The 27,593-nt window shown below is 36.1% G+C and overlaps 2 protein-coding genes across 4 annotated transcripts in view; one reads left to right on the forward strand and one right to left on the reverse strand.

Annotated features, from left to right (window-relative positions):
• ATL1 (atlastin GTPase 1) overlaps window positions 1–22,236 on the forward strand; it is a 65,820-nt gene extending 43,584 nt beyond the window's left edge. The window contains exons 7-14 of one of the 2 annotated variants that reach the window (XM_046009657.1): window positions 7,440–7,532; window positions 8,611–8,749; window positions 13,213–13,340; window positions 14,577–14,633; window positions 15,494–15,565; window positions 17,059–17,490; window positions 18,750–18,764; window positions 20,644–22,236. In XM_046009657.1, coding sequence (XP_045865613.1) covers window positions 7,440–7,532; window positions 8,611–8,749; window positions 13,213–13,340; window positions 14,577–14,633; window positions 15,494–15,565; window positions 17,059–17,490; window positions 18,750–18,764; window positions 20,644–20,754 — 1,047 coding nt within the window. In that variant the 3' untranslated portion in view covers window positions 20,755–22,236. The remainder of the gene's footprint in view (window positions 1–7,439; window positions 7,533–8,610; window positions 8,750–13,212; window positions 13,341–14,576; window positions 14,634–15,493; window positions 15,566–17,058; window positions 17,491–18,749; window positions 18,765–20,643) is intronic. The other variant, XM_046009658.1, reaches the window with a different exon arrangement.
• SAV1 (salvador family WW domain containing protein 1) overlaps window positions 10,111–27,593 on the reverse strand; it is a 36,511-nt gene continuing 19,028 nt past the window's right edge. Inside the window, exon 5 of one of the 2 annotated variants that reach the window (XM_046009661.1) lies at window positions 10,111–11,327. In XM_046009661.1, the coding sequence (XP_045865617.1) occupies window positions 11,258–11,327 (70 nt within the window). In that variant the 3' untranslated portion in view covers window positions 10,111–11,257. Of the gene's footprint in view, window positions 11,328–20,972; window positions 23,416–27,593 lie in introns of those variants that run through there. The other variant, XM_046009660.1, reaches the window with a different exon arrangement.

Raw genomic sequence — 27,593 nt, forward strand, 5'->3', positions numbered from 1 at the left:
GCTGTATTTATAGGTGTCCCTGTGGATAGGGTCCTGATTCTTAAAGAACAGAGGATATTTTGTTCTTCTTTTTCTCTGGAGGGCCATAAATTTGTTTTGATTTCTACTTTGTTAACTATTCAAGGCCCTCTGAAAAGTCAGCTATATATTGGAGATTTTTAAATTGATGATTTCTCATTCAAGCTTTTTTTCCCCTGATTCCTGTATTTCATGCTTGAGCCCATTAAAAAAGAGAAGACAAGGTTTTTACTTTAGCTATTTAGATACCCAGAAGATTGTTTGAAAATTTCCTGAAGTCTATTTGTAATGTTTCCTATGATTAGTCTTTATTTTGTTTACAATTTTGAATCTTTGGCCAATTATTCTTTAAGAGAAAGTATTCTGAAATGGCCTTATATGGTGATTTGTCTATTTTTCTTGCCCTCTAAAGGCTATTAAATGGTTTAATTTATCATTGTTGTATTATTATTATAATTATTATTTTATTTATTTATTTATTTATTTAAATATTTTATTTATTTGACAGAAATCACAACTGGGCAGAGAGGCAGGCAGAGAGAGAGGAGGAAGCAGGCTCCCTGCGGAGCAGAGAGCCCGATGCGGGGCTCGATCCCAGGACCCTGGGATCATGACCTGAGCTGAAGGCAGAGGCTTTAACCCACTGAGCCACCCAGGCGCCCCTATAATTATTATTTTAAAGAGCTGAGTTGTTTGAATGTTCTATTGATTTTTTTTTTTTTTTTACCCTATTGATTTTAACCATTTTTTTTTTCCCTATCTGAGGGACTAACAATTAAGTGAACTAGTTGGAAAGGACTGATAGTTCAGGTCAGTAAATAGTTAACAAATCCTGAATTATGCAGCAAATTTCTGTCTTCTTGGGTTAGAGAAATTTCTTGAAACTCAACCCTAGACCAGAGTTTAAATTCAGCTTCTATAGTGCCTTCCGGCCTAGCAGTTTGATGTTGTTTGGGGGAATGTGGCGAGTCCCTTTCTGCAAAAAGTCCTGCGGAAATCATTCAGGAGGTCAGGGGAAGGAGCAGGAGAGATTGAAGGGGTAAAAGTGAAGAGAAAACTGAAAGAGATACAAAGAGGGTAAGTGTCAGAAGGTAAGAGTCAAACTGGATTCAACTTTTGTTTTGAGGTCTCAGTTTACTAATTAAAGAGGCTAACTAATGAGTGTTTGATATTTTATTTTTATCTCTTAATTTTTATAGAGCTCACCTTTACTGTATTAGTTATTTATTTTGACATGTACAAAGATCACCATAATGACCACTGTTACTCTGAATTTTTTTGAAAAGATCATTTATTCTTCTAAGTGCAATAGTTAGGATTATAGTGCCATACAAATAGAAACCAAGCATTTTTCCGGGAGGAGGGTCCAGCTTTGATATATACAAGCCTGCAAAGTTGGTCAAAAGTGTGTGCTCTGAAAAGCAGCTTGGTTCCTTAGGCCAGCAGAGGTCAGGATGGTGCTGTATAATCAATAATCTGATAGTCATTGATCCTGTGTTCTGGACTAAGAAGAGTGACTCACAGATTGACAAGACCGAGTGTCCCCTTAAAAGTTTTGTAGGGCTCGCAAGGCAAGTTTGACTAATGCATTTTGTGTAAATTTGCTGCCAGTTTAGCAGACCTCCAATCATTAGTCTTGGGGGCATCTTGATTGGTCTGGAGATTTACTAAGTTTATGTGTCTATCTGTTTTTTTCTGGACCACTTCCCCATACATTCAGCGACATGTGATAATTCAAGACAAAGGAAAAACACACGAGACAAGACTTTGTATGAATTATCAAGCAAATGAAAGCAAAGCAAGGAGCAAAAGCATAAAGAGATAATAGCAAAAGTACTTACTGAATGGTATACCTCCAAACCCAAAGTTCTAATAACCTTATACAAAAATTAGGTCTAATTATCAAATGAGTACTCTTTCAAAATTAAAGGTTGAATTGCCCTATACAAAGACTTAGAACCAATGACCTTATATGAAGACCTACTGGGTCTTTATAACAAAAACCCTAGGGTAAATGAATCAGGGATAAGAGCTCAATGAAACAAATCAGAACGTAAATCAGATAATTGTTGAGACATTCATCTGGAAGTAAATTTGAAGGACAAATGGAATTTTGGAACAAGGGACAAGAAGAATTCACCTGTTAGTCTGAGGGTCAAAGGGACTGCTGCCAAATGAGGGGCATCCAGAACTGTCAAAGGATGAGACCACCACTCAAAATCTGATACAAAAACCAAAGCTGGATTTACTGCTTTATTAAGTATGAGAGATATGATGGTTAGTCTTAGCCTTGCTGAGCAAAGCAAACTAACAATTATGTGTAGGGTTTAGGACTTTGTTTTGAAGTTACATGGTTTACAGAGGCAAGAACAGGTTGACGTCAGTTTTAAAATTTTTGTTGCTATGGAATACAACAACAATGTTTGGTTTTTGTTGGCTACAGAGGGGAAAAATGGATTGACATCAGCCTTAGTGAATCTTCTGGAGTGAGTCTTTCACTACTTAGCTGACTTTTAAAGTATGAGGCTGTCACACATAGGTAGACATTCAATGGGCTATTGATTGAAGTGAGTTGTACTTAGATTGGTTTAAAACAAATTCTAAACTGTGTGTAGTTGTTTTCTGAAACTGAAATTAGAACTGAAATTGATTAAGTGGTTAAAAACCAGTTCAGTCGTTTACTTGCTACAAGGCTGTAGAACAGTTAGTCTATTACTGGGAGTTTGGGAGTTTTCTCATATTTGTAATGGATGTGGTCATACATTTAGCCTTATGTTGCTAATAACATTATTCCATATAAGTTTTTATTCTGACACAATTAACACATGTATTTGTATATTCTCTGTATTTGTAATATTAATAGCCATTAATATGTTATATTAAGATTTGAGTAGCCATTTTCCTGTTGTTGAGCATTTGGATTTTTTCTCAGTTTTTAACTCTCACTCATAGTAGTGCTATAACACTCCTTTTGAATAACTTCCTGAAGGATATAGCGCCCAAAGGGAAGTTAACAAAGATTATAATTTTCTGATGATTAAAAATATATATGTGATCACTGGTGGGATATGGACAGCATGGGTCCCATCATTTGCCCCATTTGCAGACTGGGATTAATTCGTTAAAGAAGTATTTGTGACTTGAAATATTTTCATCTGAGCAAATTAGGGTAATTTATATTTTTGATTTTTATCTTTACCCGCATGTATGAACAAATCAACATTCAACATTGTGGAAAAACTGATGACTTTGACATATGGACTGAGATTCATAGAATTCCGTACATTTTAAATGTAAAGTAGACAAATTATCTTGGGAGGGGATGGGGACAGTAGGTGTGCCATAGCTGACTTATACCAGTTCATGAGAACTAATCAGTAAATGTTTGGGAATTATATAAGCCAACTATTAAATTGCTAGTAGCTTGAAGTCAGCGATTGTGGGCATATTTATACCACAGAAATGGTCAAATGCTATAAAATCAAGGTATTTTGTTCTTCTGGGAGAGCCAGTTTACCAGCACATCTCTGGATGGGAGCGTTAGGCAAGGAACTTGGTAATTTGATACTGTAGATAGATGGATAGATAGAATATAGATTAATGATTTTAGAAAATAAGACTTGATATTTGATCCTATGCTACATATGGTCCTTATTATATCGACTTAGGAAGATGCTCAGTGAAAAAGACCAACCAAATTCCCCAAGAAAAATGCAAAATACAGCCAAATCCACATACTTGGTTTCATTTATCTTGGTTCGTGAACCTCTATTTTGCAAAAATTGCTTCTTAGCTAAGCTCTGTTTTCAAAATAACATATTTTAGGTAGAAATGTTCTGAATACAAATTATTATGTTTCATTTTGACATAAATGGGCCTCTGTTAAAGACAGTGGACTGTTTAATGTAGTGGATAGAGGCATTTTATTTTTTTTAAGACTTTATTTTTAAGTAATGTCTACACCCGAAGTGGGGCTCAAACTCACAGCCCCCCAAGATTAGCAGTCACATGCTGTTCCGACTAGCCAGCCAGGTGGCCTAGCGGTATTTTTAAACTGTCCAAAGAATCACTCCTTTCCCCACAAAAATGCACACATACACACACACACACACACACACACACACATACACACACACACAGAGTAAATAAAAATAAAATAAAATAAAAAAATAAAAAAATTCATGATGCAAACCAAGAAGTGCCGCCTGGCTTCGGGAGAGAAGCTGTGAGCCAAGGATTTTATTTTCAGCAAAACTGACTTTCAAATAGAAAGTCACAACTGCTTCAACAGGTCATAAACTTATCAACACATAAGAATGCAAAGAATATTGTTTTTATGAGCCCTTAATGAGAAAGCTACTGACGAATGAACTTCAGATAAGCAAAAATGTTATAATTTCACCAAAGGAGAGATAATCAGAAACTGTGTGCCTCCTGATAGAAGAGCACTCTGCCAAAAAACTGTGACCTGAGATGAAGGCTCTGTACCCAGCTGCCAATTTACAGGAAATCCAGAGGACAGAGAGCATGTTGAACTGCTTGTGAATATGCAGTCAGCAAGGTGCAGGTTATGGCAATTTTTACAGGTCAGAGTCCTAGGTTCTCTAGTTGATAAACTGAAAGGGAAAGAAGAAATTGAGGAAGAACCCAGAGATTAAAAGAGAATTAAGAGAGAGAAAAAAAGAGAGAGAATTAGGAAACATATCAGCAAAAGGGCCTAGATGGTTCCGTCAGTTTGGTGTCTGACTTTGACTCGGGTCAAGATTTCAGGGTCCTGGGTTTGAGCCCCACATTGGGCTCCCCACTCAGTACTCAATCTGCTTCTCTCCCCCCTTGTGCTCTCACTCTCAAATAAATAAATAAAATCTTTTAAAAAATTAACACATTTTAATAAGCAAGAATAAAATATTCAGTTAGAAGCTCAGGAGGTGGGGCACCTGGGTGGCTCAGTGGGTTAAAGCCTCTGCCTTCGGCTCAGGTCGTGATCCCGGGGTCCTGGGATCAAGCCCCACATCGGGCTCTCTGCTCAGCGGGGAGCCTGCTTCCCTTCCTCTCTCTCTGCCTGCCTGTCTGCCTGCTTGTGATCTCTGTCTGTCAAATAAATAAAATCTTTAAAAAAAAAAAAAAGAAGCTCAGGAGGTATAAAACTTTCAGAAGGATCATTTAAAGATAGTTAATTTAATAAAAACTACTGATTTTTTCCCTCCAAGTCCTACTTTTTTCCAGAAACTAAAATTTGCAGTATGTCTTGAGCATATCAAAGCATGCTTTTAGGGGCACCAGGGTGGCGCAGTCAGTTAAATGCTCAACTCTTGGTCTCAGCTCAGGTGGTGAGCTCACAGTCCTGAGATTAAGCCCCATGTCCCGCTCCTTGCTCAGCACAGAGCCTGCTTAGGAATCTCTCTCCTCTTCCTCTGCCCCTCCCACTCATGCTCTCTCTCTCTCTCTCTCGCTCTTTCACTCTCTCTAAAGTAAATAAATGTTTAAAAAATAAAAAGCAGAAAGTGGTCTCTGAAAAACAACCTGAGGGTTTTGAAGGGTCAGGGCTGGGAGGTTGGGGGAACAGGTGGTGGGTAATGGGGAGGGCACGTTTTGCATGGAGCACTGGGTGTTGTGCAAAAAGAATGAATACTGTTACGCTGAAAAAATAAATAAAATGGAAAAAAATAAAATAAATAAAATAAAAAGCAGGGGCGCCTGGGTGGCTCAGTTGGTTAAGCGGCTGCCTTCGGCTCAGATCATGATTCCAGTGTCCTGGGATTGAGCCTCGAATCAGGCTCCCTCCTCAGCAGAGTGCCTGCTTCTCTCTCTCCCTCTGCCTGCTGCTCTGCTTACTTGTGCTCTCTATCTCTCTGTCAAACAAATAAATAAAACCTGTAAAAAAAAAAAAAAAAGCATGCTTTTATCAGAGCCCAGGTTGTAAACTACAGCGCATGTGTGATGTTCCTGTTGAGCCGTGCTGCAGGGGTTTTGAGGTCGCCCAGGCTTAAATGCTAGCTGTGCCATCTCTCTGTGCCTTTGACCAAGTCACTTAATGTCAGGTGGTGGGGCTTTTTAGATGATTTCTTCTGAAAAGAATCATAAATTATAACCTAATCTCTTGCCTGTTGCAGTAATGCGTGAAATATAATGTGTGTAATTCCTGACATTGTCGTTGGCATATAATAAGCTGTTCAAGGAAAGCGGCTATTACCTTGGTTTCAAGAGGTCGGGATGAGGCCCAAGAATTCTATACCTTTAAAAGCCTCCCAAATGATTCTGATGATTACTCTAATTTTGGAAACACAGTCCTTGATAAAATCCAGTCTGGATGTGAACAAATATTCAGCTTCAAGGATATTTATCAGTACATTTCTTAGAATAATAGAAAAACTGGAAAATGTCTGGTAATGGCAAAATAAACTAAACTATGGTCTATCCATTAGCTAAATTATGTGGCCATTAAAATAAAACTCAGAGACCCACATAGCACTAACTCTGTGCAGGCACCTTCCAGAGACGCCTTACGCATGTCTCGGTAGTCCTGGGAGGTGGGTTCTATTAGCATCCTACTTAATGGATGAGGAAACTAAAAATGTACATGACATTACAAATAAGTTGTGAAACAGAAACATTTCTGAACTGTCAATAATAATTGTTTATGATAAAGAATGTGGCCTTGTTAGAGGACAGACTGAAATAACTTTCTAACAGATTATTTCAAAATCATCATACAATGACATTTTCAAATCATTTGCAGCCAAAAACAGTAGGAAAAAAATTATTACAAAGGTATGTTAGTTGTTTGTTTTTTTTCTGGATTTGTGTTTGGGTGTTTGCGTATTTGTCAGCTTTTTAAAAAATTTGTAATTTGTTATTTTTCTCATTCTAAATAAATATTCCCTTTGAAGCCCAATTGTGTATTCATTTTCCTGCTGAGCCCTCCCCCCAACAGATTGTTCAAGCTTTGGGCCCCACTAAACCTGGATTCCTACCCATCTGCATACCATGTGTGTATACTGAGAGCCTCTGAGGAAGAGAACGGGACAATTGTAATAGAGGAAAAATACTTAAAGGGATGATAAGACTCTCCTCAAATAAAACTTGAGTCTTCATAAAAAGCTGTCCCCAAATTGCCAAGATGAATGCATGCCACCAAGAGATGAGAGACAGAGGTGCCCTCAAACTGGCTGAATGGCTGTGTGTGTGACTACAGTTAGTTTTGGGGCAGCTTTCTGTTTTTACTTAGTGGGGACAGGAAGGTTGATTCCTAGGGAATAGATTGCTCACTTTGAAAGGTTTTATGTTTGCTTTCACAATTCCGCAGTGTGGTGTAGAACACTATTCAAATGATAATACTAGCGTTTAGTTGGTTTCAGTATAAAGCTCAGGGAGGCCATTAAAAGTCCCCTCATCAATCCTTTCTTCTTATTGTTTCTTAGAGTCTGATATTTCTTGTTCGGGACTGGAGTTTTCCATACGAATTTTCATATGGAGCTGAAGGTGGCTCCAAATTCTTGGAAAAACGCCTCAAGGTTTGTTGGATATTAAGGTGCATGAAATTTCACCTGTAATAATCTAGAATTATTTTTGTTGAATGATTATTTGCAGAATGGATACTTATTAGATACAATCTTATTTGACCCTTCTAGTGTCTCTACAAAGATTGATATTTAATACATACTTTGAGAGTTATAGTTTTAAATATTATCAATAATTATGATACAGGTAATTCTTTTGTAGGTAATCTACAAAACACTGACTTATTCCAAGATAAATCTTTTAATTAGAATAATTAAATCCATTCAAGGCTGACAGTACAAATATCTGGATTCATGTTTTAGTAGAGGTTTAAAAGTCAATTTAACAGAAAATATCTCATTTTGAAATTCCCAAAGTCAGTCTTAGAACATTTTGCTAATAGTTCACAGAAAGTGAAATTAGAGGATTCTCCATTTTCTATGTCAGGATAGTTCAATATTGAATGAATTGTTTACATTGGACAGATACCACAACAAGTAACTATTAAGAAAAAAAATTTTAATCAAGATTAAATAAGGTTTCATGATAGTCAGGATCTCTTATCTTGTCTTTTTAGGTTTATAATTATTTTTAGAGTAGTTGTACTATTAACTGTCAAATACATTTGAAAAAACAGGGACAGTTTAGCTTATAAATACCCAACTATTTAGATGCCTTTCTAGAATCTAAATGTATACCTACCAGGTGACAAGAGGCTGTCTTGAGTATCTCCTGAAAAGAAGGTAGGAATATCTTATGATCTATTCATGTTTCTTATGAGTACTTCAAATTAAAATTGGAATTTTTAAGAACTAGCTAGAATAAAACCCCACTAATTTGTACTAAAAAATGGGAAGGCCCATCTGAGTTAGCATAAGAGTAAAGATTTATTAATTCTAATAATAATGCCATAGGTATGCTATACTTAGATACAGCCGTTCACCTAAGACTTTATTTTTTCTTTAGTATCAGCCCTATCGTGTCATTTTTATCACTGTGGGACCAGACAACTGTAGGAAATAGATGTCACAGAATTCTCTTGGAGTTCAATTATGATGAAAGTAGTTTAAACTTTAGAATGATTTACTGCAGGTCTCAGGGAACCAGCACGAAGAACTACAGAATGTTCGAAAACACATCCATTCCTGTTTCACCAAAATTTCCTGTTTTCTGCTACCTCATCCTGGCTTAAAAGTAGCTACCAATCCAAACTTTGATGGAAAACTGAAAGGTTTGTCTTTTAATGAATATGTTTACATTACTTATCCTGCTTATAAAATTGTCATTTTATCTGCTGGGTTTACAGCTGCTCATTTGGGTTATCCACTTATGTGAGGCTGATGACTGAAAATTGTCAAGAGAACCTGGAATCCTGGGCTGGTACTAGAACACCTCCTTGGTGACTGTGGGATCTATGGGTACTGAATAAATACACGGAGAAAACAGGCAAGATCCTGTGTTCACCTGGGAGGCAGTGACTCTCCCCTCTTCACAGAGGTTCCTGCCCACTTCTGTGCATTGAGAAATGCTCCTTAATGTCTTCCTGTTAAATTTTCCTTATTTACATTAGAGGAGAAAAGTAGATGTCTATATTATCTGAATGCTTTAAATTATATAATTATTGTTATAATTTATATAATTAGAGATCAAAAGAAACATTGCATAGTTCTGAACTCAAGCTCTTTAAAAATGCTACTGAAGAATTTATAAATTATTAAAAGCTTCACTAAAAATGAAATCCTCTTCTGAATGAGAACCAGTTTCTGAAAAACCCAAAAGCCCTAGAATGTTCTTGAGACAGTGTGTACTACTAGTATGATAATAGTAGTTGCTTGCCTAACAGAAGAACTACTAACATTTTAAGTTTCCAAAGCAACTCAACTTTTTAGAAAAAGGGGTGGGATGGGATGGGGTGGACGTAGAGGTCTGAGGAACTAGAATTATTTCCTAATAAATAATCACTGGGTCTTTAGATATTTACTTTGTGACTAATACAAAGTAGTACAAAGACATTTCTGACTTTTATACTTATAAGCCTGGCATTGAATATACCTGCCACTGAGCTTAGACATTTATTTACTGTGGCCTTTCTGCCCTGTGCCAGGGTTGGTGAGAGAGTGATGCAGCCAGCTTTTCAGCACAACTCTTCTCAAAGGGCTTTAAAATTCCTCTTAAGAAAGGACAACGTAATATGTGTCCACCTTTATGGAACTGGCAGGTTTGAGAAGCAAACCTATTCCCTCCACCACCACCACCCCCGCCCCGTGTCCATGGCATTTATACTCGATACCTTCCATTTAACTATGACAGCATCATAAATAGAATCCCACATTTCTCAATCATTAGAATTATTTCTGTACATGTTTTAAATGATCTTTATGTAACAGAACAGATAGCAGTAAGTACATATTATTGCAAGAACTGCAGGGTTCTGTCATTTCACTATCACTTATGAAATTCAGCCCTCCAAAGAGCACAGACTTCTTGAAACTGTATCGTTACCTAATGCCTTCATTTGAATAAATGATGTAAAGAGAGGGCTCCCACAAGGCCCTTCTTTCTTCTCTGGAGTTGAGGAGTCATAAACAGGCGGGGAGGGGCAGGCGTTCGACAAGAGCCCTTTATTGGGACAGAAGAGTACTCTGGCTTGTTCCACTCTTGTGGTATTCAGCGACAGTTCTTAAATTAACTGATACATGGAGGAGGGAAAGAGCTGAGGGGGAGAGTTTAAGACAAATCACAGAGATATAGAACTTCATCTTTTAATAGATTTGTTTCCCATCAAATTTTACTCACATGTCTACACATATATTAACCCACACAGTTGCTTTATAGGCACCCCAAAATTATGAGTTTACCAAAGTGGCTAGCCTGAGAGAAAAAGAAATGAAAAGCAGCTTCAGGTGCCCATCAAAGATGCATTTTGATGAGGCTTTATAGGACTCCTGCTGAATCTATGTGCGCCAAAGTGTTGTTCTCAGCCTCAGTTTCTCCTTGGGCAATTCTGAAAGTCAGTTATCCATGTTGTTTTTCCAGCCCACTCTGAAACTTATAAGTTGATGTGGTCTCTCCAGGATGTCTTGTCCACTGGCTATGCTGTTTTCCAGAGGGTTGGCATCTGAATAACTTTCTTCCTCTAGGGAAGAAATGTCTCTGAATAAACAATTGTGCAAAAATTTTTCTTTGGTAATTCTCACATATTCTTTCATAAACTTATAGAAATAACTTTCTAGCTCACTACCGATATTTGTAATTGTTATAATTACTATATTGTTCATGGTCCTTCACATCATTGAAATTATCATGCCATTTCCCATATAATATGAAATGTATAGTACAATGATTCCAATTAACTGCTATTAATTTAACAACATCCCACATGGGAAATCACGAGGATCAGGTTTGTTCATACTCCATTCAACCAGCTCTAAGTGCCCGCTGAATACCTCTCTTAGCTTAGTAAATCTTCTAATTAACAAGGAGTTACCTTCCTTTTTGAGGTTGCTCTGTGTTTAATACCCCATGTAGAATGACCAGTGACCACACCATAAATTGTGGAGATACATCCTTAGCAGCTTCAGTTAGACTTCAGGAAGCAGAGCCAAACACCACTTCAAGGTAATTATTTTTAAAAAGGTTTTTCTAATGAAGGTAATCCCGAGACAGCATCTTCCCTGGGCGATTACACGGCAGTCCTGCGCCAGTGCCTCTGCAGGCAGAGTTCTTACAAAGTACGTTATCACGTGCCCGGTGATTGTGACAGATAACCACGTCCGCCCAGCCCCTGGATTCCTGGCAAAGTCGGACTCCTGTGGCAAAAATGATTGAAGAAATGATGGAAACAGAACATCACCCCGAATAATCATCTGCCCATACATATTTATTCACACATATTTATATATGTATATCCATACATATTTATTCACATTCTAGCAGAGGCCCAGAGCTAGTTAGTGTGCCTCCGTAAATGAAACGGTCTGCAGGTGTTCTGGGTCATGTGTTTATGGTGTTGACTAATACTGTTAGCAAGAGCTCACCACCTGTGTATGTTAGGAATCTCTGGTTTGTGCTTTCTGAATCCAAGCTTGGAATAGTCTCAGTGAGAACCAAGATCATGGCTCATGCCATCTTCAGGACACATTTTTAATCCAAATATGTGATTATATGCTCGTTACTTTAATGATCATTACCATATTTGCTGCTGCATTAGACACCCAGGTGTATCTTACTCCATTCCAATTTTATAAGGGAATGTGGGGGTGGAATTGGAATACATGTAATACATGGAAGTGATTTTGAAGTTGTTTTATAATGAGAAAGGTTTTTGTTTTCTACAGAAATTCAGGAAGAATTCATATGTTCTAGATATGTAATAATAGTCTACAAAAAACCCATAAAGTCATATTGCAAAAAAGAAACCTACTGGTAGCAGTGTACACAGATTCGCAGCAGGCAGCAAAACACAACACAGACCGCGGTAACATCATACAAACACCAGTACTATTAGCGAATGTTGCTAACTAGAGAGCAAACCCCACAATAATAAATCTGAATAAATCAAAATATAATACAAAGCAAAATTATCAGTAAAAATTGGTACAATGCAAACAGCAAAATACATTTGAGTAAACTATACAAGTACTCATAAAAGATGGGCACTAAAATTTCCAAGGTGTACAAAACGTGAAGTAAAATAAGTCTGAAGGGTTTCCAACATTATGCTCTTACAGCTCATAAAAGCAGCAAGGAAAGAAGAGAGACATGAATTCTTATGTAAATTGGTATTTCAGTGTAGAGTCGGGTTGTAATAGGAAGCAAGGAAAATGCAAACACAATCACATGGTTTGAATCTTTATTCTTAAAACGCCAGAAATCACCAATCCCAAAGCCTGAAAACTCAGTGACTCTGCTGAAACTGAGATTTTTAAACATTATAGGCTGTTACTAATTTTAGGACATACCTTGCTTTGTATGTAGATGTATTTTTCCGCATCTTTTGAAATAATGATTTCAGAAATTATCATTGTGTTCAAAAGACTCCTCTGAAGTCTTACATATGTAAGGTGAAGCTTAAGCCTAATGCTATACCATGGGAATGTGTAATCAATTGTCCTAAACATGATAGGGAAACAACTCGGACATCCTCCAATATGTCTCCATGGCCTACTCTTGCCAGGTTAATTTCTACTGGTGAGTTTCACCACCAGAGGTGGCATCACCATCCCTATCCTTCTGAACTTGAGTTCTAGTTACACCTCACTCAGTTCTATACACTTTTCATAAGGTGGGTACACTAAAAACAGCAATTTTGGCATACATTTTCTGGAGGGAATAAGTAAGTATCTGGCCTTTTCCCCATTTATGAAACCACCAATAAACTGAAGTACAGAATACTGGTTATGTGAATAGGGTTTAAGATATTTGCTTAACATTTAACATCAAGAAAGCTATTTTATGGGTGGAGGGTAAGTCAATATGTAATTGAACTAAAGACGAGCAGTAGAAGTTTAGGCAAGGAGGAGCACTGACCCAAGAACAGTGAGCTGCAGGAGTTGTTTATTTAGATGATGGGAAATTGATTGAAGGCTTTATCACTGGGGAAGAAATGGAGGAAATCAAAGGATGTTTTATTGTATGGCATGGAGGACTGGATTGGATTTTTTAAAATAATGATGAATTTGCTTTTACTTGTAGAAATAGATGATGAATTCATCAAAAACCTGAAAATACTCATTCCTTGGCTACTTAGTCCTGAGAGCCTAGATATTAAAGAGATCAATGGGAACAAAATCACCTGCCGAGGTCTGGTGGAGTACTTCAAGGTATCACTCTCATTTCTAGAGCATTGTTTTAGAATGCAGTTCCTACTTGAAACAAACCAATTATAGACTCTGTAATATGGGGGCAAAGTTATGAGGACTCTATAAGAATAAAAAAATCTTAGACTCCCAAGAGGAGCTTACTTTCTGAAATTAAATTTTAAAGAAAACTTTATCTTGAAAGAAATATATTTTGGAGTATGAATATATCTAGGCGTTGGTAAAGTCTATTTTTTATTGTTGGGGGAGAAGGTGTTGCTCAAGATCCATAACATGCAGTAGTCTTATGAGCTATATAGAATTTTACTTTCATTCTGAAGATGTTCTCCAAGGGGCTATACTTTGCCTTCCTATTGGAGAAAATTTTTCCACAATTTCTCTCTCTGCACTAAGAACTGATTTGAAGTGGAATTATTTTAAATTTGCATTTACTTGTCTACCTTACGTAGCACTGAATACTTTTTTTTTTTTAATTTATTTGACAGAGAGAGATGACAAGTAGGCAGAGAGGCAGGCAGAGAGAGAGGAGGAAGCAGGCTCCCTGCGGAGCAGAGAGCCGGATGTGGGGCTCGATCCCAGGACCCTGGGATCATGACCTGAGCCGAAGGCAGAGGCTTTAACCGGCTGAGCCACCCAGGCGCCCCTGAATACTTTTTTTTTAAACCAACCACATATAGTGGGGGAATTTCAGCTACCAAACTAATTTGTGGACTGATGCCCCAAGGACCAAAATACCAATTTTTAAAATTCACATTTTTGTCATTTAAAATACTGTCACATACCTCCTGTGGTATAACCTTCTTCACTCTTTGCAATAAATGACATGTTATTTATCTACTAAAATTTGAATTCTGTGCCTAACATTATGGAGGAGCTTAGAATTTAGTGGGAGATTAAGGACCCCTACAGAAATCTCTTCCATAAAGCTTATGACATCAGCAGGTACAAATGGCTGTGAGTGACTGCAAAAGAAAGGTTACTCCTAGCAGAGGGATGTGAGAAAGTTTTAGAGGAGGTGGCAATGAATTAAGCCTTTAAGAAAGGTAGGGCTATCAAGAGTTGTTGTGTGGAAAGGGCACTTCGGGAAAAAGGAACAACTAAGAAAGAGGGGATTTAAAATGAGAAAGATAATAGTTCCCCAAACTGGCTAGACCTTAGACCTTAGAAAACAATTAAACAGAATTGGAGAAATATTGAATGGAATTCCTTGAACATGAGTCTCTTTTTTTTCTTTTTAAGGCTTATATAAAGATCTATCAAGGTGAAGAATTGCCGCATCCCAAATCCATGTTACAGGTACTTACTAAGCAGGAGGCATGACATTTTAAAACATACTTGTCACTAAAGCTAAGCTTTCTTTCGCTTTATGCTCTCTAGGCTGGAGATATGCTCCAATCTGGCCATCAAAAATTAGCAAATAAAAATATTGGAATATTTATTGGGAGATTATCTTTTCTATTAACTACTGTTTGCGTGTTCAGCTAAACACTTTTGTATATACATAGAGGAGCTTCACTCGTACTGACATACAGACACTTTTTACCACAGCTTTTCGTTCTCTTTGTACAACACTGGTTTACAAAACAGGCTCACACTGTGGCTTAGGTTCACACATGTGCCAAGTAGAAAAGCAGGTCCAGGTTTTAAAACAGTGGTCTCTACAAATAAACATTTACGAAAGGAGAAACTAGCTTTCTCCTTACTTATTAAAAAATTTCTTTAAGTTCTTAATAGTTCATTTTTGTTATCAGTGATACATTGTACTATCAGTATCAGTCCTTAAACTTAAGACATGTTTATCTATATATTAGTAAACAGAATGTACTGTGTATTATTTCCCATGTGTTTGGGTTTATAGATCCTCCCACCCCAACGTGGTGAGAGTCTTAAAAATATTTAAGAGGAAAAAAATCTTCCAAATGAAAATTCATTTTTGTAACTATGGACTACTGAGTAAACTTCTGTTTTATGTATTTTGAATTTTTAATTTTATAAATTTTAAAAAATGTAGTAGAAATACTTTAGTACTTCAAATTATTTCATGACCTTGTGTTCTTGTACATTTCTTGCACATGATACTCAGAAATGAGAATTGCCTATGAAGGTTTAATAAATATGAATTCCATTTTACATTATACTTTGTACTTTGTTCGAAGGCCACAGCAGAAGCTAACAATTTAGCCGCCGTGGCAACTGCCAAGGATACATACAACAAAAAGATGGAAGAGGTAAGAATTAAATATTTTAAATTATGTTTTAAGTAAAATCAGTATTCCTTCCATGAGCTCATTCTTTTTTTTTTTTTCTTCCAAGTTACTCTGCAAATGCAAAGAAGTGGCTTTGACTTACTCTTTCTCAGCTTATGTATATCACATTTCTATTTATTGTATACCTAAAGTATTTTTTAGGAAAGGAACACTATGTATGCACAATTTAAAACATACTTTAAATGTGTTCCCTCTATATTACTTTTTTTTTTTTGGCCACATCTTCCCACTATTATAAGCTCTAGTGACTAAAATAACATGTGCTACCCTCTCGCTACACCTCCCTTCATGCAACAATTTCAGTATTTCTATCTTAACTCTGAAAACCCATTAGGTTGCCTGAGTGGCGCAGTTGGTTAAGCATCCGACTCTTGGTTTTGACTCAGGTCCTGTGATCTCAGGGTTGTGAGATGGAGCCCCAACTTGGGCTCTGTGCTGGCATGGAGCCTGCTTAAGATTCCTCTCCTCCTCCTCCCTCTGGCCCTCTGCCCACGTCCCCTACCTCCCCAACCCCCGCCGAACACTCTCTCTCTCAAAAATAAAAAACAAAACTAAAAAACCCATTAGGAAAAAAAGAAATTAGACTCTAAGGGCTAATATTTCTACATACTGCATTTCCTCTTTTTAATATTCTAAATTAGGATGCATCTAATAATTATTGTACATATCTACTAATATGATAGGTTTTTCTCCTGAAAATGTTATATATTATAAATTACATCCAAAACTGGTGGAGTCTTAAGAGTCAAGGGTAATACAGTTTATGGAATGGAGTTCACAACATAAGTAAAGGGTAACTAGAATGAGAGTACGCTTTATATAAGTTAAATCTCAAATAACCAAAGTGAAAGGTATGGGTAACTGACATTTCCCTTGTAACTTTGGAAAAAACTGAAAACGTAGTTCAAGAACACTGAATATGCTTCCATTTAGTCTCCTGAAGACTATATTGTGAAAAGGCTCCATTCAAACACAATCAGTGAAACTGCCAAAGACATGTTTTTCCTAATTTTATTTTTGAGTTTTATAGCACTGCTATTAAGTTAAACCTCATTGGCCAAAAATACTTCAGTACAGTTACAATAAATTTCCCAGAGGATCTTGTATGTAAGTAATTTGATTTTGGGTTCATTCTGTGAATGCACTCAGTTTGCAGTTCACTTTGAATCATGCCTTTTCATCTTGAGGAACTTGGATTAAGTCTTGGATATTTTTTCCCAGGTCAAAAAGAAAAAAAAAATTAAGAATGGCTTTATGTAAGTCATCTATAAAATACTGGTTCCACTTACGGTCATGCCCGATACGGACTGTGCAAAGATGTGGGCTGATAAAATATATATGTAAACTCCTTCTGATTATTGTGTTCTAACAAATTCAACTAGCTAAGTGGAAGATTATGGTACAGTTGCTAATTTTACCCTGCATGGCATAAATGGCACTTCTCTCTGATACAGATCTGTGGTGGTGACAAACCATTTCTGGCACCTAATGACCTACAGGCCAAACATTTGGAGCTTAAGGAAGAATCTGTGAAGCTATTCCGAGGGGTGAAGAAGATGGGTGGGGAGGAATTTAGCCGGCGTTACCTTCAACAGTTGGAGAGTGAAATAGATGAACTTTACATCCAGTATATCAAGCACAATGATAGCAAAAATATCTTCCATGCAGCTCGTACCCCAGCCACACTGTTTGTTGTCATCTTTATCACGTACGTGATTGCTGGTGTGACTGGATTCATTGGTTTGGACATCATAGCTAGCCTATGCAATATGATAATGGGACTGACTCTGATCACCTTGTGCACCTGGGCGTACATCCGCTACTCCGGAGAATACCGAGAGCTGGGGGCTGTAATAGACCAGGTGGCTGCAGCCTTGTGGGACCAGGTAAGAGTACTTTTACCCTCTTCAACTGACTGCAGCACACTATGTACCAGACACAATGTTAGGTGTTAGAACTGAACAGGTGAACCTGACTTGGGCCCCAGTCTTCAAGAGCTTTAGAAGCTGTCAAGATGGCCAGATACAAACGACTATAATACGATATGTGAAGTCCTACATAACCGATTTCCAATTAACATTCAGTGTTTCAAATATACGTGGATTAGGCAGTTTTGCTTTCTACTTTTATTTATCCTAAAAGTTAAAGCTATTAAAGAGATGTGTGAGAAAGCACAGCTGAGTTTTTACTGAGTGGACTGCGACTTGTTTATGTGTTAAGATTAGTTTGTACTTAAAACTTATCATTTGATTCATGTTGGTTTTGGAAGGGAATGTATGTGAACCACTAGCATTAAGTGGTTGTATCACTAGCTCTTTTAGTATAAACTCCTAAAAAGCAAGATCTGATTATTTCAGATTGTCTCTATTTGAAGTAGGTGTTTGTACCGGCCACAGCACGAGTCCAGGTCAACCTCTGGATCAGCTGCTCATGGGCTAGTGGTCCTTTGTGTTTCAGTTAACCACAGCCTAGAGTCAGGGTCACTGCGGTCCATTGTTCAAATAATTGATGGATAGGGAAGACAATTATAAACACACCTAGAGCGATAATGAACTCACTGTCATTCTGGAAGTGTCTTCAGTTACATCATGAAAATTTAGGGGCATTTAGTGAAGTCAAAATTGAGATTCTTCATAAACTTTTGGAGGTAAGACTTTTGAACTTATGTTTTGCAGGTAAGACTTTTGAACTTGTTTTGCAGGTAGCAAGTTAATAGCTACAATTCCCCAAGCATTTATACCCACATATACTCTTTAGAGTGGAATTTTAACTAATGAATTTACCATATGCCTTTGAAGAATCTAGTTAAGATAAACTAATGGTAGCACTGTGGGTAAAGCATGAATTAAAAACTGGATCCTCTGAGCCACTGTCTCAAATAGCTCCTCAACCTTAGAAGACTAAAGAAGGGCTATTTGAGGTAAATCCCAAAGCCTTCGTAGAATATGATGCTGAACCCTCTGAGGAATATAGAATTGGGTTCTTCAAAAGATTCAGATATAATATGTAATCTGAACTGAAAAGATGTGTAGGAGTATTCTTAAATGCTCAGAAATACTGTAAACAAAGTTGAAGTATCATAATGCTATTAATGAAGCAGGATATATACTTTTCTTTTTTCCCTTTTAAACTGTCTTTGCCACAGGGAAGTACAAATGAGGTAAGTTAAATTTTTTTTTTAATTGAGAGCTATAAACTTTATTATTTTATAAACCAACTAGCCATTAATGGATTAGAAAGTCTTTGGGATGTAATGAGCACTGGGTGTTATATACAACTGATGAATCACTGACCTCTACCTCTGAAACTAGTAATACACTATATGTTAATTAATTGAACTTAAATTAAAAAAAAAACTTTGGGCACAACTGCTCCTTTGTTCTTCTAAGATTCACAATTTTAGCTGTGAATTTTTAATATGGGTTTAAAATATTTTACTTATTCCCAACATCTTATATGATTTGATCTGCATATGAAACATAAGAGTTGATTGTCAAGAATATCCTGTTTTATAAAAGTTTTATTTCTTGAATGTGTAGAAAATTCCAAAATTCTTAAGCTCCAACATTGTGCATTTTGCTCTACTGCATAGTGAGATAAAAATATCATTATGAATCTTGAGAAAACCTAATTCGTAGAGAGTCTCAAAGTGGAGCTACAATCCTTGAGATGTTTTTAACTCAGGCTTTTGAGTGACAGTTACTTTCACCAAGTTAAGCAGGTCCCAGGCCAGTATAAAGTGTGACTTTCTGAGCATTCCTCAGACCAACCTGTAAATTGGGTTCATTTCTCCTACTGGACATGGGCAAAACGAGGAAAGAATCCTTTGTTACATAAGAAAACTGACCTCTGTAGAGTTACTCTGGTCATCTTCAGGAAGCAAAACTGATCTCAAACAGCTACTGAGATAGCACATCCTTCTTTCCTCAGTTTCTGCTGTTACATACAACCGGAGTCCTCTAATCCATACCAGTGATACATTTAATACAAGTCAATAGAGAAATATTTTATGTAAAATTCAGTAAAACAAATTCATTAAAGAAGTAAAAACAATCTAAGTTGAATGTTAGGAGTATGATACAGCTAGGGCAATACCATGTTACATCAATGTGTATTCACAGAACTGATGATGGTATTATTCAGACTTAAGAAAACAGCTATCAGGACTTCAAAAAGATAAAAATTAATGGAATTTCCTGGGCATTGGTTACTATTGAAAGGATATCAACCTTTTAAAAATATTCAGACTCTTTATAGACTCCAGAATCACCTCAGAAAAGCTGATTTTAACTGAGTGTTCAATATATGAAAGCCAGAAGAGACAATAAATCTTAGACATTCACTGAGGGGGAAAAGGACCAAAATATTTATGGACACTTAGGTAAAGTAATATATAAAAATTCCTATGACTCAAACACTGTCAACAATCACAGCTTTATGAGAAAAGGCTTTTCTGAGGTAATATTTCTGAAAAACGTTTTGTAAGATCCAAATCAAGTAATGGAAACAAGGGAAGAGAATGTTTAAATGAATGATCCCAGTGTGGCAAGAGGAGGGGCAACATATGTACTTACTGGCATATTTCCTGATCGTATCAGGAAATAATGGAGGAAAAAAAGGGTCCCATTCTGAAAAACTTGTAAGGAAGCCCAGATAGCAAGTGGTCTAGCTGTGTCTAATAAGGTAGCTATTGGCAGTCAGAAGTTAAATTCCTCTAAAACTGGTAATATTTAAGATATGAGTTCTCACACATCCCTGGAGCACAGTGTTTGGGAAGCCCTGCTCCAAAAGGTGTGCAAAGTCAAAGGAAATGCAGTCTGAGAATAAACTATTTGCCACAAAGATCAATCCATACACACACTGGAGAAGCGAAAATAGTTTTGAGTTCTAAGATTCTTAGCTATTAATTTATATCCTAAATAGGCTAATGATATAAAAATTCCACATTTAGCACGCTAATTATATAGTGCCATAAGCTATTTACATTCGAAGGAAAAATTTTACATCTGTGTTTATAATCTTGATTCTTGTATCTCTAGGCTTTATACAAGCTTTACAGTGCAGCAGCAACCCACAGACATCTGTATCATCAAGCTTTTCCTGCACCGAAGTCAGAATCTACTGAGCAATCAGAAAAGAAGAAAATGTAATCCAAAATTTTAGAAGTACAGGTGCATGACCAATTGTCAGTTAAATATTCAGTTTGATGTCTCCATGCAAACATTCAAAGTGCTTCTATCAGGACAGAGTAAAATACCAAGCTCCTCTGAAAACTTCAAAATGGTTTAGTTCTTTTACTTCGGTGTTTAATAAGCAGATGTATGTATGCATGGTTGTATCATTTTTGTTAACATGTATGGTTTCTTAATTTTGTCTTCAAATATGCTGTTATAATTTTGAAGTGTTTGTCTATGATGACAGTACATGTGTTCTGCTTGAATTTACTAAATTCTACTACTGGGTTATAATTAAACCGTGTAGTAATATTACTCCATGTTTGGATATGCTCATTTAATTTCTACAGGAGAGTTTTTAAATTATTTCACATAGTCATCCATTTAAGCATAGCGTAATGACTCAACAGGCTTGATTCAATCTCTATCATCTTATATATACCACAAGCTTTTATTTTTAAAGACATTTGGGAGCTTTTCAGTTGCTTTATCAAAAACTAAATAGTGCTTCTTTTATATTATGATTTAATATAGAATATAAACTTCTTGATCAAAAATGCACAAAAAAAATCACTTTGTATATGTACTTGAGTTTCACTGCATTGTATATTTTTTCATTTGGTACACAAAGAAATGTATTCTTCATAAGTTTATTCTTTTAACATGTGAACTATTATTAAAGTTTACTCTGGTTCCTAATATTAAAAACAAATGCTTACTGAATTTGGAAAATGTTTGGGAGGTACTGATATAGAATGATAAAGGTTTATCTCTCTTTTTAAAATTAAAAATGCATTTTCTTCAGTGTTGACACCATTACAAATCTGAGTTTCCACTTCAAGAAACTTAGCATACACTAATCCCTTTTTTTGGTAAATTTCAGTTCTTTTAAACCAGCCATTCTATAATCTGGGAGCTCTAAAATAGTAATTTCTAACTTCCTTAGGAATGGCTTAGCCAGGTTTAAATTAAACAGTAATACAAAGGTAATGAGTAACAGGAAAGAATGATTAAGATAGAAGAGTATGTGAGAGTTCATAAGACATAATAGCTTACACCCTAGAAAGTTTGATTACATGCTCTGAAAAATAACTTTTCCAACTGATAAAATTCTACCAGCTTATTTTCATTTTTCAATATCCTTTCATTATACACTGCATCCTTTGCTTTTGAACCTTCTGAATGGAAAAATCAGATATTTAGAACACTACGTTAAAAACATGGATTCAAACATGACACATTTAGTTTCCACAAAAATATATTTAATAAGCTTGTTATATAAAATCAAACATTTAACATTTTCAACATTTTATGAATTCAAACTCACTGGTAACTAACTGGGAGTGCTCTGTACTTTCAAAGATTACCTAAACTAAAAATATATTTACATATTTACAATACATGTAAATGTAACTACTTCAAATAATGTTGAAATTCACAGAATTCTAGAGATTTATAGGCTAAAAGTGCCATAAATATTTCTGTCATCAATTGTACTGCACTAATAATGAACAATGTCTTCACTATTAAAAGGAAAAAAAACTGGGAGGGAAATGGTAGGTTTTAAAGTTCTGTGACAAATCCTTAGAAGATAAAAAATACGTAAAATCAATTTAATGACCAAGATTTCTTAATGAATCCCTGATTGTCATTTTTGGCAGCTCAACCCAATCTGCTGGGTTGGCAGTGTGCCATATGCTGTTGGGAACCCTCCACTGTCTCATTAGAGCCATGCTAACTAAATGCTTTAAGAGCCCCGGTCAAAAGTAAGGAAATGACAGCAACTTTTGAGTGCTGTACACACCTTTCCCATACAAGCTAAGACTTTAGTGCCTATATTTGTTCCTAAAAAATTAAAGGCCTTTTATCCTTTAATACCAAAAGATAGGTTCTCGTTTTAAAGGGGTTCTTTATGTTTTGGAAGGGAACCCTATACATTATATACAAACATTTATCACAATTAAGGTCCCAAATCCCATTTTGTGTTTTGAACTGCACAATGGTAACATTTAAACCACCTGATTCCAGGCACTATTCCACATGAAAGCAATACACCTTTTTTTTTTTTTTTTTAAATACTGCATAGGTTTTCCATTTTTTAAAGAAAGATACTGCTACTGAAAAGTTTACTAAGTGATGATTTCTTATTTAATATCTGGTTATAATGAGACATTTCTTGCTGCGTTTTTCTCCACTGAGAATATTCAAAGCAGTTTCTAATATATAGCATTTAGAAGTGTTTGGTGTGTCGGCTCTTAAAATGATAATTTTTTTGCTCAATAAAATATTTTTAATAACAAAATACATGTAAAATTAGAATTTTATAATTTCCAAAAAGCTGCCTTTATTAACCAAAGTATTTGTTTGCAGTTTTTTATCTGAGAAAATATTTTAAAGCCCTTACAAAACTTAAATTTTATTTTTAAAAAATAAACTTAAAAATTCTTGCCATGTTGCTGGGCATACCACTGCTGTCTCTGCTTGCGGTTTTCCAATTCTGTGAGAAGAGCCTGTCTGTAGGCCTCATACATTTTAACAATCTGTTCCAGTTCTTTCATGAAAAGCAACTTTAGCATTCCCTGGTATGTATCCAGGTCAGCCAGCTGGAAGAGTTCCCACTTCAGAATGTGGTCATATCTGTTTTAAAACATAATCATGCATATGTTCACAACACATACATATGTATTTACAGCAACAAACTGATCTATTTTTATAAAGATCAATTTTATTATGTCTAAACAAACCATAATGCTTTAATTAAAAATAACGGAGTTGTTAACTTAAATATACTACTTTTTGAGGGAAAGAACTGCTGATACTACTTCAATTAAAAAAATAATTTCTCTATCAATTATTATACTATTAACATTAGACAACAATGAACACGGACTTCAAACCACTGTGGTTCCTTAATTTCAGAAGAATACATATTCTACGCTTATTCATAAGTTCACCTAAAGTTTAACTGTCAGAAAGTTAAGAATACTTTAGACCATATTATCCCCAAAGACAATACACAAAAATGGGCAAAGTCACTTGTGTTATTAGCATTGACAAAACTTTCTGAGGAATGCGGTTCACTACAGCAGACAAGGAACTAAATAAAAGAGGAATGAACAGGAACCATCATACATGGGCTCTTTTCCTGAGTTTGAGTATACAGTATTAAAACAAAATCAAGCAGAAAGGGAAGAATAAGTTCTTTACAAAATGAGAGTCAGTAGACTGTAGAAGTATGTGGGGAAGGACTCATGTTCACTTGTATTTACATATATCTCAGAAGGCCTTTTAGTCCTCCTTCAATGGTAAGATGATCCCATACTGACAGGTAAGTATGCAACAAAAAGGAGTAATTTACACTCTGAACTGAAAGGCCTGAAGACATAATTCTGATCTAATTTTTCCATCTTACAGATCACAAAACTGAATCGAAAGAGGACATATATTTCTTGCAAAACTGTTTAGTGACCAAAAAATGAAAAGGCAGAGTTATGGACCAAATTACTTCAGCGTAATAGTTTGAATGCTGAGATTAGATAAAGAACTTGAACGACAGCAGGTCATACATCTGTATGATACTGAAACTGCCCTCCTCAAATATTACAGATATAATCAGGAGCTTTGACTGTAGATTCTAGTAAATTTATTTTTAATAGTCATTTATAGTATTTCCTACCCATGATCCTTTGTTTGGTAATTCATTTAACATCTTATTCCACATCCTCTAATATATTTTTTTAAATGTTTTTTTTTAAAAGGGAAAGAGTAAACAATGAACAGTCAGACTGTGCCTGGCACATTGACTTCTATTTCTGTACAACTTGGGTACATGTAACCAGAATACCAGGAGCACAATGTGCAGGACCACAAGATAAATATATCTTGTTGGATCCGAAATTTACTCCCTTAATTACTCCAGTGCCACAATCTGTTAATAGGTATATCTGGTAGAAAGTTTTATATTCTCTTTAGTGGGAAACTCCAACATAAATTAGAGATACCATAAGAAGTACTCAATGAGCCTCTATGAAGTAACAGTTTTGTTTCATAGTACCTCTGCTATTCATATAGCTTAAGATCTTATTTGTTTGAAACAAGTTCCTTAATCCTAGCAAAAAATCTCAATCCTCTAGAGTCAGAATTCTATGGGCATTTCAGCAATGTCAACTGATTCAAAATGCTTAAATTTATGCCTGTTGAACTATAAGACTTAAATTAAGGCTTATTTATCATCTGTGCTTTCTAGCAAGGAAAAAGAGAAGATTAATTGGTAAATATCATACTTGTTTTAAGATATGAACATCATTCTGTATAAGCATTCAAGTTTTATAAAAAGGAAAAAAAAAAAAACTTTAGGCATTTTCTAACTTCCCAAGCACAGCATTTAGCATCAAAAATAGGATTAAGGGTAGAAGCAAAAAAATCAGAAAATTTGGGACAAAGAAAACATGCTCTAGAAGGGCACAGATGAGAAAAGTATGAAAGGTACCCATGTGCCTTCCAAAATCTTGCCCCTGCCATTTTTACAGAATTACTTTCCTTCTCATGTAATACTTCCTGATATGCTTGTTTTGTTTTCTTTTTTAGGAGAAATGTAAAATTCCCATTCTTTTTTTTTTTTTTTTGTCCCCATTCTTTTCTTCTTAACTAGACAAATCATCTGATTTGCCAGGTTTAATTTTTAGTCACTTATCATTTAAGTATACAGGTAGGGGCGCCTGGATGGCTCAGATGGTTAAGTGTCATCAGACTCTTGATTTGGGCCCAGGTCATGATCTCAGGGTCCTGGGACTGAGCCCTGGTGTTGGGCTACCTGCTCAGTGGGGAGTCTGCTTGTCTCCTTCTCCCTCTGCTCCTCCCACCATGTGCTCACTCTCTCAAATAAATAAATCTTTAAAATATATATATACAGGTGGGGCACCTGGGTGGTTCAGCTGGTTAAGCATCTGCCTTCATGATCGCAGGGTGCTGGGACTGAGTACTGCCTAGGGTTCCCTGCTCAGCAGGGAGTCTGCTTCTCCCTCTTCCCTCCCCACCACTCATGTGCTCATGTGCACACTCTAATACATAAAATCTTTAAAATACACACATACACCCACAGGTAAATCATTCAGAAAATAGGCTATAAACTATTTCAGTAGCCTATGCTTATTGTAGCACTTAAACTGTTTTTCCTAGGGCAGTGTTCTACTTATAAATAGCCCATATATGCAAACATCAATTGCTATAATCCTACGAATAATGTGTTCACACTTCAGCGGATGCAGTCTTTAAGGAGCCAAAAGTGCTGCTATTTCCAGTGATCACGATGCAGCCTAAGTCCCTTGCCCATGCCTGCCTCCTGTAACCGTGTGCCCACTCTTCCTTTCTGCCTTCACCCAGAGCTGGGGTAATGGTGACGCTGCAAGACTGCCAAGCCATAGGAATAAAATACAATCCATGCCACAGCACTGTTGGGACTGATGTTGGGGTGTGTGTGTATGAAATAAATACATTCTTGATGGTCTTTTTCCCGTTGTATACTAACCTTATCATTTATCCTGTAGTTCAGCTTGACTACACTTTTATGATGCATTATAGACTTTTGTGAGCAGCTTCAGGAATATTAAAATTTAAGCTTTACTTAAATTCATAAATAAAAATTTAGGCTATAATCTAAGTCAAGTTTGGAAGTATATGCAAAAAGAGACAGAATTTTAAAATTTTAAGATTTCAGAAACTTAGAAGATTGGCAATTTTTAGCAAAAGGAAAAAACATGCTAGTTTTTTGACTAAAACTTTTCCTTTTGTTAAGTAAATGATTCTCCCTTATCTAATTCACAAATAACATCTCATCCTTTGTTGATAACAATATTAACCATTTCCACCTTCTTTAGAGACAAAAATTTTGGACCAATTAAAAAGCAACACGTACCTAAACCTCTCGTTTTAAGTTTTTAAGCAGTAAAGAAGTACCTGCTCTTGTTTCAGTCTGGCTCATTTTGAGAGTCCTGACCTATTTGGAAAAAAAACTAAGTTGCTCATTTCTAAAGTTTTAAAGCTCACAGAACCAGAGTGGAAAGGGCTATAATCTTTGGGAGTCTGTTCTTTTCATAAGCAGCAAGGAAGTCCACTTAAGTATGATCTTTTTCCCCAAAAAGGAAAGCTTTTATGTTATTTCTAGTGATGATTATAAAGTAGAAAGAATAACCCTCCTCAAACTTACCAACTCCCAGAAATAAGAAAATTTAACAGTTGGGCATATATTGTTCCAGATTTAAGGAAAATGTAAACATACATATTATATATGGCATAAAATCAGTATGTGAACAAAGACTACACATACTGGTAGGTCAAGTGGCATCAAGAGTGAAAGAAGAGGGGCGCCTGGGTGGCTCAGTGGATTAAGCCACTGCCTTAGGCTCAGGTCATGATCTCAGGGTCCTGGGATCGAGCCCCGCATCGGGCTCTCTGCTCAGCAGGGAGTCTGCTTCCCCCTCTCTCTCTGCCTGCCTCTCTGCCTACTTGTGATCTCTCTCTCTGTCAAATAAATAAATAAAATCTTAAAAAAAAAAAAAAGAGTGAAAGAAGAGATGGAAAACGGGTTTGAAAAGTCCATCTGTTATCATTCCTTACTCCATTTCCATACTGTATGGATAGGATCAGATGAAGAGGCTGCCGTGGGTTATCCCAGACACCAAACCAAGGTAAATGTCTATGGATAAATGTGTACCTAATTTCAAGTAAACTAAAATGAAACTTTTGAAAATCATGGTTTATCTCTTGTAAAATAATATCTATAATTAAAATCTTAAAAATTACAGTGTCAGGGCTTA

Source organism: Meles meles, chromosome 6 (assembly GCF_922984935.1).
Source record: "Meles meles chromosome 6, mMelMel3.1 paternal haplotype, whole genome shotgun sequence".
NCBI lineage: Eukaryota > Metazoa > Chordata > Mammalia > Carnivora > Mustelidae > Meles > Meles meles.